Source organism: Henckelia pumila, chromosome 3, assembly GCF_033568475.1.
Source record: "Henckelia pumila isolate YLH828 chromosome 3, ASM3356847v2, whole genome shotgun sequence".
NCBI lineage: Eukaryota > Viridiplantae > Streptophyta > Magnoliopsida > Lamiales > Gesneriaceae > Henckelia > Henckelia pumila.
Window position 1 is genome coordinate 40,568,882 of NC_133122.1, and position 11,883 is coordinate 40,580,764.

At 35.2% G+C, this 11,883-nt stretch overlaps 2 protein-coding genes across 2 annotated transcripts; one reads left to right on the plus strand and one right to left on the minus strand.

Annotated features, from left to right (window-relative positions):
* The first annotated feature begins 992 nt into the window (after window positions 1-992).
* Window positions 993-3,020, plus strand: LOC140891788 (chloroplast protein FOR GROWTH AND FERTILITY 2-like). Its single transcript, XM_073300433.1, has 2 exons — window positions 993-1,446; window positions 2,030-3,020. Exons 1-2 carry the CDS (start codon window positions 1,150-1,152, stop codon window positions 2,858-2,860), a joined length of 1,128 nt encoding a protein of 375 aa, XP_073156534.1. The 5' UTR covers window positions 993-1,149; the 3' UTR covers window positions 2,861-3,020.
* Window positions 3,021-5,473: 2,453 nt separating this feature from the next.
* Window positions 5,474-9,026, minus strand: LOC140892825 (uncharacterized). The gene is made up of 11 exons (XM_073301833.1): window positions 8,806-9,026; window positions 8,353-8,533; window positions 7,836-7,910; window positions 7,516-7,753; window positions 7,313-7,437; window positions 7,011-7,044; window positions 6,874-6,920; window positions 6,645-6,785; window positions 6,143-6,207; window positions 6,003-6,063; window positions 5,474-5,910 (listed from the first exon to the last, which is right to left on the minus strand). The coding sequence occupies exons 1-11, from the start codon at window positions 8,903-8,905 to the stop codon at window positions 5,793-5,795; spliced, it is 1,185 nt and encodes a 394-aa protein (XP_073157934.1). The 5' UTR covers window positions 8,906-9,026; the 3' UTR covers window positions 5,474-5,792.
* Between the last annotated feature and the right edge of the window lie 2,857 nt (window positions 9,027-11,883).

Sequence of the window (11,883 nt, forward strand, 5' to 3'; positions counted from 1 at the left end):
TGGGGGTACACATGGTTGAGGTAAGTGGTGCAACACTAGATTATTGGTGAATTGGAAGAATATTTGGACCTCTCATTTGGCAATAGATAATACTTCTATTGGGTGGCCATAGAGGGATGGGAAGCTATCTTCTTCTTAAATCACAAATTTAGCACTCCTGCTGAACTTTTTTTTTTTTTTTTTTTTTTTATAGTTGAAGCTTCTCAAGTTTATAATATAAAATCGGAATGTGTATATGACAAATATGATGAAAACAAACATATACGAATATTATTATAATATAAATCAATGATCATATAAATATTATAAATTAATAATAATTTTCTAAAATTACAAACACAACCAAGAAAATTTAGTGACATACCAAGCCACGGCTACAAATCCTTTTGGGTGCAAGTAGGGTGATCTCATTTATAGTCACGTACCGTTTTACGGTTGATTTATGGACACCTTTTAGCTGAGAAATCATTGTTGTGGATTATTTAAATGATTTTATATATTATTTTTTAAAAAAAAACTTTATTGAGTGGTTCATTTCATCATCATGTATTTATTTAATTCTAATGCCATGAATCTATAGATGTAAATGAAATGACTTGTACTCATGTTATACCATAATTTTTAATTAATTAGTCTACACAAATGAATAGCAAATATTTTTTTTAAAATAAATGCACATTACAAAAAATTTAGTGAGACGATATCACAAATTAATTTTTCAAACACGAATGATAGTCTCCTAACAATCTTACTTACTCCGTACACATGTAAATTGAATTTTGTTTTATTTATCACATCCAAGGAACATAAGACAAAAAATAGTGAACACGTTGTTTTTCTCTTTTATGTTATCAATTTTAATTTATGTTCGTTCAATAAAAAAATTAATCAAATTGCAATTACGTGTCAACATAGACTTGTCAAATCTAAACAACAAATAATAATAAAAGTTATCAAAGGATTCGTTGAAAGAGAAAAAAGGATCTGTCAAAGGTGGCGCCTTGGCAGTACAAAAAGAGCAGATACTTTATCCTTTCAACATCTTCCGCTCCGCTCCTTTCTCCTCTCCTCACTTCTTGTTCCCTACACAAATCCCATTGCTCCTTGAAGTTTTCACCAATCCATAAACAGCAATCTTCGAATTGCGAGATGGAGAGGCTAATCTTTTCCAATTCAATCCCTTCAAAGCTCCATCATCGCTCCAGGCCCGGTTGCAGTCCTCTTGTTCCCCGCTTCGCCACCCAAAGATTGGGTTTTCCTTCGTTGCCGCGTCGCGAGTCTCTCTTGGTCAGCTCCATTTCTTGCACTCTTCAAGACCCGTCTTTTATTCCGTCTAAATCCCGTGAAGATTTGTCATTGTCTGTGGATTCAAATTCAACTGATGGGTTGCCTGCAAAGCCACATTTTCTAAAGCTAATCACTCAGAAATGTTCGCTGCAGCAAAAGGTATTGATTTTGTGGAAGTTGTATTACATTCTATTTTCTTGCTGTGTATGGGTCTTTTGTTCCTGTGTCTTGATCAATTTTGGCCTCTGTTTGAAGTTGATTCTACTTTTAAGAGCTACGGAATGAAATACTTGTTTCCCGAATGAGGAAATTAATGATGAATTTGGATCTCTTTTTGAATCATGGTTGTGAAATTAGTTGGAACTCAACTGCTTCTGTTTCTATTAACTTAGCATCATGTTACTTATTGGGTGATTAAAAGTAGAGGCGCTCTGGTCTCCAAAATGTAGCCAAGATTGTCTTTACAATGTTCATGGCAGAAATAAAATTGGAAGATGGCAAACTTCTCCATTTCACTTTCTAATGAGTATTAAACAAATGACAGAAAACATGCTACATGAATATTATTCTAGCTCTGAGCCAATGCATGACTGAACAAGTTTATTTATGTTGATAAGTTATTGAGAGTAAGCAAGCATTTTCGCAGTCGTCCGGCATATTTTTTCAACAGTTCTTGGTATATGTTTTCTACTTCTCTTTCTTTGTTACGCTTGTGATGATCACTCCTCCCACTGCAATGCAGATATATAATGCTGGGGCGGTGATATTGTTATCAGCAATCTTTCTGACGTTACTCCACCCAGCCCTCGTATCACCTGCTTTTGCTAGTTTCCAAAATGCAGCCAAAACCGCAAGTCCAGCTGCTGGGCATGGCTTCATTCGCGGTGAGTTGCTGAGCAGCGCATGGACTGGCTTATTTGCTGGCTGTCTACACACTTTATCCGGTCCCGATCATCTTGCTGCATTAGCTCCACTTTCGATTGGCCGCACAAGAATGGAAAGTGCTGCAGTTGGAGCCCTTTGGGGATGTGGGCACGATGCTGGACAGTTGATATTCGGCTTGTTTTTCTTACTTTTGAAAGATCGGCTTCATATTGAGGTCATCCGAACCTGGGGAACGAGAGTGGTAGGCTTGACTCTACTCATTATTGGTGCCATGGGGATAAGGGAAGCTTCGGAAGTACCTGCCCCGGTTGTTGTCATGGAAGGTGGTGATCGTGATGTCACTGGTTACAAAGTTCTAAGAAGCCAATCTATTGGAAAGAAGAAGATTGGATTTGCCACCTTTGCTACAGGAATTGTTCATGGATTGCAACCCGATGCTCTGATGATGATCTTACCTGCACTCGCATTGCCTTCTCGTGTAGCTGGTGCTGCATTTCTTTTCATGTTCTTGGTTGGGACGGTCATTGCTATGGGAAGCTACACAGTGTTTATTGGCTCGTGCAGTCAAGCACTAAAGGATAGGGTACCTAGAATTACTGAGAAACTCACTTGGGCATCTTCCCTTGTAGCGATTGCATTAGGGGTTTCCATTTTGATTAGCCAGTTGATGGGATTTAGCTTGTATTGATTTTTGTGATTTTGTCTCCCAGAGATTGTAGTATCTATCTTGTTAGAGGTTGCGAGTTGTGACAATTTCAAGATCACAAATCCAAGAATTCGATGTTCATGTTGTGTTTTATATTAAAGACAACTGATCATGCATTGGTAGAAGTATCCATCTTTGTTTTTCTCTGTGTATTTTTTGTTATATGAATATGATAAGTTTTACATGAAAGAAGAACATTAGATGAGTTTTACATGAATATGATAATTATGTAAGCTACAAATTTATATAATTATCACAATTCACATTTATTAACAAAAATCAAAATATTACAACATAAAACAAAATAGCACAATAAACATCAAGTTTTTACTGATCAGGTAAGTCCTCCAGATGCTCCTACATCTCCAGAAGCATCACCCCGCTCTTTAATTTTACGTTTCATTTCTCCTCTTCGTGGTAAAATACTTGCCTGCCATGCTTGATAATGCCGACGCAAAGCCAGATCATCCACAGAGTTCAAATCTATCGACAAGATTTTAGTATCATGTGCAAATGAATCCAATTCCAATTTTCGTTGTTTTTGTTTCAATAGTGACATTTCGAGCTGATGGTTTTGTTCTCGAATGACAGATATCTGCTGCCACAATGTTTTGCCAGATGCTCCTACATCTTCAAAATCGTCGCCCACTTTTTTATGTTCCAGAGCTTCTCTTCTTCGTCGCAAAACTCTAGACTTCTCCGCTTGAAAATGCTCACGCAAGACCATATCTTCAAATATAGAGTTGAAATCCATCGACATGAATTTAATATCCTCTCTTAATATCGCCAATTCCAATTTTCGTCGTTTTTGTTTCAATAGTGACATTTCGAGCTGATGGTTTTGTTCTCAAATGACAGATATCTGCTGCCACAATGTTTTGCCAGATGCTCCTACATCTTCAAAATTGTCGCCCATTTTTTTATGTTCCAGAGCTTCTCTTCTTCGTCGCAAAACTCTTGACTTCTCCCCTTCAAAATGCTCACGCAAGACCGTATCTTCAAATATAGAGTTGAAATCCATCGACATGAATTTAATATCCTCTCTTAATATCGCCAATTCCAATCTTTCTCGGTTTTGTTTCATGGATGACATTTCAAGCTGGAGATTTCGTTCTCGGATGACAGACATCTGCTGCCTTATTGTGTTGAGGGCTTTTTCTTGTTCTTCTTCCTTCACTATGTTCTTCTTGTGTTTAACAGTTTCATCTTTCTTCTTTTTCACTTTAGGTTTCTTCGCTCCAAGAAATCCCACCTGGAGGAAAAAAATACATATATAATGTATGTTATTGCTTAGGGGACATGAGATATATATTCCAAATGCTCAACTTTAAGGCAGATTATTTAGGATCCACATGATACTGAAAAGAATGTTTTGCAAAAAAGCAGAGTCTTTTAGAAAAAAATATAACAGAATATGAAGCTGGAGTTCCCATCCCATCACATGTCAAAATGTGCACGATAGATCTATATCAAGAAAGAAAAATGTTACATGTTCATACACAATTACAACACGGTCATATGTCACTTTGTAGATATCTTTGTAATTTTGTAATTTCAAAGATAAGTAACCATATATGTATACACGTAGCATTACTCAGAAAGAAAAAAGTAGCTTTAAGCACAAATACAAGCTACAATAAAAGCACCCGCTCCGGAAGTACAAATGGTTGTAAATGAGTATATAAGATCTCAAATATTTCTCCTCAGTATAGACAGACAAACAAGGAATATATATAGTGGCTCACAACATGCTACCACCATCAAAACAAAGCAGTAATTATACAGACACAGCTATCAAAAAAACAAAAGAACACTGCAAAACTTGCGCACAGGTGGTACAGTTTAAACATGAAATCTGAGAGCAAGAGCATATGATTGATCCGAGGAACGTGAGGAAAGTGAGCGCGAAATCGATAGAGCGAAAGGTTAATAGATTGGTTACCTTTCGTTGGCTTTTCGACGGTAGAGGGACGTCGTTCTCGCCGACGGAAGAAGCAGAAGACGATGTCCCTGCAGGCATTTGATGAAGCGGAAGAAGGGTGAAACGATGATGTGTATAATTGAGGAGTGAACTGAGGGCATGCTGCTGCCTCTGCTTAATATACAGACTTTTTCGAAAAGAAAAAAATTTTGGCGCTACATTTGTTTGAAAATTCAAATTTGTAGGACTGAAAAAATAAATAATAATTCTTTTAAAAAACAATACAAAACAAACAAAAACTAGAATGTATATTTCGTGTGTAGCTTAAATTATGTAAATCAAAATCAAAATCACTTCAACCTCATTTTCATTTTCATTTTAAAAAGTCAGATTTTTTAGCACGAGCAATATAATACTTATCGTACCAACATTAATGTATATTGAAATGTTTATGCTACTTATGCTATATCGAAATATCGGTATACCAATATTTCAATATGATATCAATATAATTTTTTCAATACAAAAAAATTCAGTATAATACACAATATGAGAGAATTTTTTATATACCATACCAAACCACCTCTAAACTGATTTGATTTTCCCAATGAGCCACGTCATATTAGTATAAGGAGAAAATAATCAATGGTTAAGTTCATCTAACATAAAGATAATACCCCGTAAAATTCAAATATCTAGAATTAATCTAAAATTGATTTGAACATATAAATTACATGAAATTGTAACATAATCATCAATTTCTCATCTTAAAAACAAAAATACAGCTCCTAAGTAAACCTCCAAAAATGCGTAAGATGCCCATTTTTCTACTCTTCATTACCATAATCGTCGCACAATACAATACAATAAATACATCCTTTAGGGAGAGTGCATATCGGACTGGAGCTGGAGCATGAATCTCTTTGATTATAAATACACCGCATTTTTTACAAATTTGGGTACTTCTTATATCAGACTGAGCATTATAGAACATCAGTCTTCGTCGGAACTTGCAAAATCTAGCTCAATCATCTTAGTACCGACCTGCTCAGTTTCCCGTCTGTGCTCCATTTTCATTTTTTTGCTTCTGGGCTCTTGATTTGGTCCGAACCTAAACAATCAGACCATCATCAGCAGGAAAGCATACCAATGAATGAAAATGTGAGAAAAAAGCGTATACAAAAATAGTCCATTTTCAACTACCTTAACTCTTCTCTAGTTTTTGATCGAAGAACATTAACTGTTTCTGTTGGACCCTTTGTCCCTGAGATTGAAACAAATACATTTAGTGAAGGAAATTCAATGGCTGGAGTTAGCATGGACCATATAGAATCGTAGCATACCTGCAACATGATTCAGAAATCTTATTCCTTGTGAATATACATTTGTTGTCACTTTGTCCGCATTGCTGTAGGCATATAACCCCGAGAGTCAGCAAAAGCAAATGTGGAGTCATCAAGAAGTCCCAAATTATGTGTTTTAAAAAATAAAACAGCAAAATCTCGACTGTTTAACAATGTGTGTTGTGTTCTCCAAAATATAAATGAATTCACAAAGCAAAAACACGAAGAACACAAAGGAGATAATTATAACTGTATTACTGAATGCAAAACACCCAGAGTGAATCACTCTGTACAATGTTTCCTCCCTAGCAAAGTGCTAGTCACTCCTTTCACGCAATCTCTAACTGCCTCCCTCCTATGCAATTCATCTCTCTTATATCCCACCACCCCTCTTCACGTGGACACATTAACAACTTTGGGCTTCTTAATGTTTTTAGCCACTGGATCTGGATTCATAACAATGTGCTATTGAAAGTGTAAATAAAATAGGAGAAACACAAACCTCAACGCCTTTCGTAATCCTTCTACAGACAGTAATTTAACAGGCTGATTGGATTTTGTAAACTTTGGTCTGTCACTTTTAGGATTAACAACATATATTCCTTGTGACTGTAGTCGATCTCTGAATGCTGTCTTTAAATTTCTGATAAAAGTTCAACTTATTAATTTTCAGAAAGGGCTTTTTAGCAAGATCATTACAAATTTCTCATGTACTGGCTAGAGCTACCTACCCTCCTTTGAGTTCTGCTCTTGTGTTGACGTACTTTTTTGATGCATTCTGTCCTCAAAATTCAAGCAGGAAAAAACGTTTAGTTATATTCCTAAATGATGACGGTGAGATGATTGTAAAATATAACGTGGGACGTACCTGTTTATGGTAGCGGCAGTATTTTCCTTGACGTCTGAAGATGTACAAATATGTAGTAGTTATTTAAAAAGAATGGAACTAAAAATGTAATAAAATACATAGCACCGAAGAAAACCACAGCACAAAATGTGAGTAACTAAAGAAGATAAAGCACGAACTTGGCAAAACATTCAATCGTAAATAAAGGTCCATTTAACATATTATAAATGCAATTAGAGAATAAGAACTATAAATACTATACAGCATGCGATAGGCTTCTTCAATTAAATTAATTCTGAAGATGCAAGGAGATAACTGCATACATATTGATGACTGTTGTGCATTCCTTTCCATCATATCCGTTTCCCTTACAAAATCCAATATCTACTGAAGTACCCAACTTTAGAATGTGTTTCGCAGAAAAGATGCTCAAGGAAAATCCACTTCCCTGAAATAAAACCAGGTATTGAGTTAGAAATCTGGACCATATTCAACTGAAAAAGATAACTGATTATAAAGCACTTACCGAGTTCTCTTTGCGGACATTGCAATTAAATAGAGCAAAGACTGTCCCTACCTTCGTGTTACAATTTTTCTCATAAGCATCACCAAACAAGAAAAGAGAGAGAACATTTTCATCTAGACCTCCCATTTTCCAAATTGCAAAAGACTTTCCTATGGAACTAGTTCTTGGCGATCCCTTTTCAGTTAAAATTCCAACTGTCGCCCAACATCCAGAAAGTGTATCTCCCTGTATTAAGTTCCTAAAACCCAGAATGTAACACTAGAAACAACATTGTGTGATAGAGTTATTAAAGACATAAGGATCATAAAGAACATGCATACTTTATTGCAGGTAATCTGACAAATCGAATATCCGATAAGCGATTGCTCAGCTCAAGAGGTGTTACCACCTGATCCCTAAACATGAAAATATAGCCAATGATGATAAACAATCAGATAGCCAATAGTAGATGTATCTACAAATTAATTTTTCAACACCGCCAAATAATAGTAAGTAAGAACCAAACATATTTATATCCAAACTTTGCAATGTAAAGAGACACAAAACAGTCCTTTAAAAAATCCAAACCACCTTAAAAATCGAGCAAGAATTTGTTCATCAGACACAGGATGCATAGGATAAGTGTTTAGTCATTTCCTTGCATTCAAAGGCACTAGCTGTAGTGCAAAATAGAGGGATATTGTCTTGTTGGAGCACACGCAGTGACAACCGTGTGCAAGAAATAATTGCAGAGGCAAAACCATAACATGGTAAAAACTCAACTTAAAACAGACAATGAATCCAGTGTAAAAGTAACCCATCCAGATTTCTTCTATGCTGAAATTCAAGCTATACTACCTGATTCGCAGCCCTGAAAACTTCTCAACCCCAGTATCTTTTGATCTCACTCCCAGCTTCGTTTTAATAGATTTCTTCATACTTTCAGGATCATAGTCAATGCAATCTTGCACTGCTTCCCGAAACACAGACATGTCCACCTTCCCCATTTGCTTTGGAATTTCATTGTCTGATGAATACCCTGTGTTTAATTCACATAAATACGAAACTTATTAACTAACGATTGAAAACAGCTACCTGGAAAAGGGATTTTCCTATAATCATACAATAACTATGTCTGCAAGAAAACAGCTAAATGAATGAATTGTGGACCCGGAATATCATCCAAATAATCCGTAATAGGATGAATACAACGAGAAGCAGAGATTTAGCATAATTTTAAACAAATTAGATAGGAAAAAAACTTATATCTAGACGCACTTCACATTACACACATTATTGCAAATTGAATACCTGGATAGCTGGAAGAAGGAGAAGCAGGCGGGGTTTCGAAAACCCGATCTTGAAGCGACAGGAGCAGATCGAGATCGTCTTGATTATTCAGACTTGTCATTGTTTTGGCGATCGAATGGAAAGATGTGTGATTTGAGAACCAAACTAGGGTTTCAGCATGGCAATTGGATTTGGAGGGATACTTTGAATTTTAGGAGGGAAAAGTTTGGTGCCATTTTTCGTGATTTAAGTTCCGTTTTGACATGTACTTATAAAATATTTTTATAAAAGAGTTTTTTAAAAAAATTTATAAAATATTTTTCAAATTGTTTTAAGAATAAATATATTTTTGGAAAACAATTCTATAAAACATATTTTAACATTTCAAAATTATGTTGTTCATCTTACCCTTTCATGATTCTTTGTTAAAAACATCTTTCAAGTATTCGTCAAAATTTATACTTGGATAACATTTTTTTAAAAATATTTTTCAAAAACATTTTACAAAACTTTTATCCAAACAAATACTTTAATTTTTTTTTCACTTATAAAACATTAAAAATATTTTTAAAATACATATCCAAACGAAATCTTAATTATTACCTTCTAATTTCGGCCACAACTTTATTTATACCAAACATAAATATAACATTGCTTTCAATAAAATTATAATAATATATAGTTCAAATTAAATAATTATAATAAAGTACCGTTTCAAGGTACACATATCAATCTAATGATAATTTATCTTATAAATCACGTGTTTACTTGTTCATATTATTATCCATCTACTAATTATTAAGCTTACATTTAGGAATATAAATGAATCAAGCCGCTCATAAGCTATTCAAAACTCGATTCGATGAAAGCTCATTTAAGCTCGTTTAATAAGGCTCGTTAAGATAAACAAATCAAGCTCGAACTTTACGAGTTTTTAATAGGGTAGTTGTTTTGCATATATACATATACACAACAAAAATTCAAAAAAATGATATTATGAGTGATAAATCATTTAATCAGAAAATTTTAAAATATAGAAAAAAATACAATTGTATTTTAAAAAATTAAAATATCCGTAATAAAATAAATTTTAATTAATAAGTTGGTTATTTTGAAATAATTACATTATTATGAGTAAATTATAAATTTGGAAAAATAACATTTTTATGATATTTTTCATGTTTTTTAAATTGTAGTTGGTGTTATAAAGTAGACCTGGCCAAGGGCCGGGTTGGGCCCGGACCCGGCCCGGAACCAGCCCGTGGTCAACGGGCCAGTTAACCGGGTCAACGGGCCCGACCCGGAACCGGGACCGAACCGCCTAGTTTTCCTAAGGGAAAATCGGCGACCTGGCGGGTCAAACCGCCGGGTTGCACGGGTCCGACCCGCCGGGTTGGAACCGTCCAACCAGGCGGGTTGGACACGTGGCGCCCATCAGGGCGTCCAGATCCAACGGCCACTAGCAAGTGGCCGTTGGATCATTCAACGGCCACGATTTTGTGGCCGTTGTCGACCCGCTCGACCCGTCGGGTCGACCGGCTATTTTTTTTTTTAAAAAAAAAAAATCTACTTTTTATCTATAAATACCCCCAACCTCCTTTCATTTTGTTTACACAATTCTCTCTTCATTATCTCTATTCTCAATTTCTTTTAATTTATTAAATTATCAAAAATATCAAGTTTCGATTATTGATTTATTGTCAATTGTTGATTTATTTTCATATTTATACAATTACAAATGTCCGGAGCGGGATCAAGTCGTAGGAGTGACAAACGAAAAGGAAAGGAAAAGAGCATCATACCACCCGAGGTCGAGTATCCTCAATTCAATGTCGATGGATTTGATCTTGAATATTCCGATGCTGAAATTCAAGAAATTCGACAAGAGGCGCAACAAATACAACAAGTTGAACAACAACCACCACCACCACGTCATCATGCAAGTCAAGAAAGTATGAACGATCCGGTGGCCTCTCAAAGACAAACTCGAGCGGTGCCTCGCCCGACATCCGATATCTTCACCAAACACTTCGACAAGGTGACGCTTCCCTCCGGTGATTTTCAAGCCAAATGCAAATATTGTTCAAAATGTTACAAATTTAAACAAGGAGGTGGTTATGGAACTTTGACGCGGCATATCGAGAAAAATCATCTGGTGGAAATTGGTATTGATCGTGGTCAAACTCAAATTCCGACATTCTCTTCTCAATCGGGTAATGAATCTCAACTATTTAAATATAACGAAGCTAGATTTAGAGAAGAAACGGCTAAATTATGTGCGGTTGAACAACTTTCTTTTAGTTTTAGCGATAAATTATCTTTTGAAAATTGGCTTTCTACAAGTGCAAATCCTTCTATTAGACGTATTCCAAGAAATAGTCTCAAACACACAATGAAAAAGTTAGTCGTTGATCAAAAGAATAAATTAATTAAGAAATTTTATAGTTTGAATAATAAAGTTTCTTTGTGTTCCGATATTTGGAGTGATCATTAGCAAAGTTATTCATATATGGGTACTACATGTCATTGGATTGATAATAATTGGAACATTCAAAAAAGGTTGCTTGCATATAGATGTTTCAATGAATCACACACGACACAAAATATTTCGCAACTTATATTTGTTATTTTAGAAGAATATTGATAAGTGTATTTTATACACTTAATTTATATATGATTTTAATTGTTAAATATTTGTTTCGAGCAGATTTATGTGGGTATTTTGTTGTTTTTGTGTTTACAGTGATTTATTGAATTTATTTGGAAAAGAGAATAAAAGAAGAATTTAGAAGAGAAAGGAAAAAGAAAAGAATAAGTGAAAGAAAAGAAGAGAAGAAAAAGAAAAGGAACGATCAGATAAAGTTTTGAGCTTTTCTTTATTGGGCCTTGAAGAAAGTTTAGCGCTTCTCAACCGCGCTCATTCAAGTGCAATCGCGCTTGTTCCTAGGAAATTCTGAGAATTGGAAATTTCGAGATGAAGGCGCGCCTGCGCCTCTTCTTGAGCGCCCGCCCCGCTGCTGTGATTTGGAAATTTTATTATATCGGGAAATTTTTATGGGCTTGATTTTGTAGGCTTTTGTGCACGATATAAAAGGATTT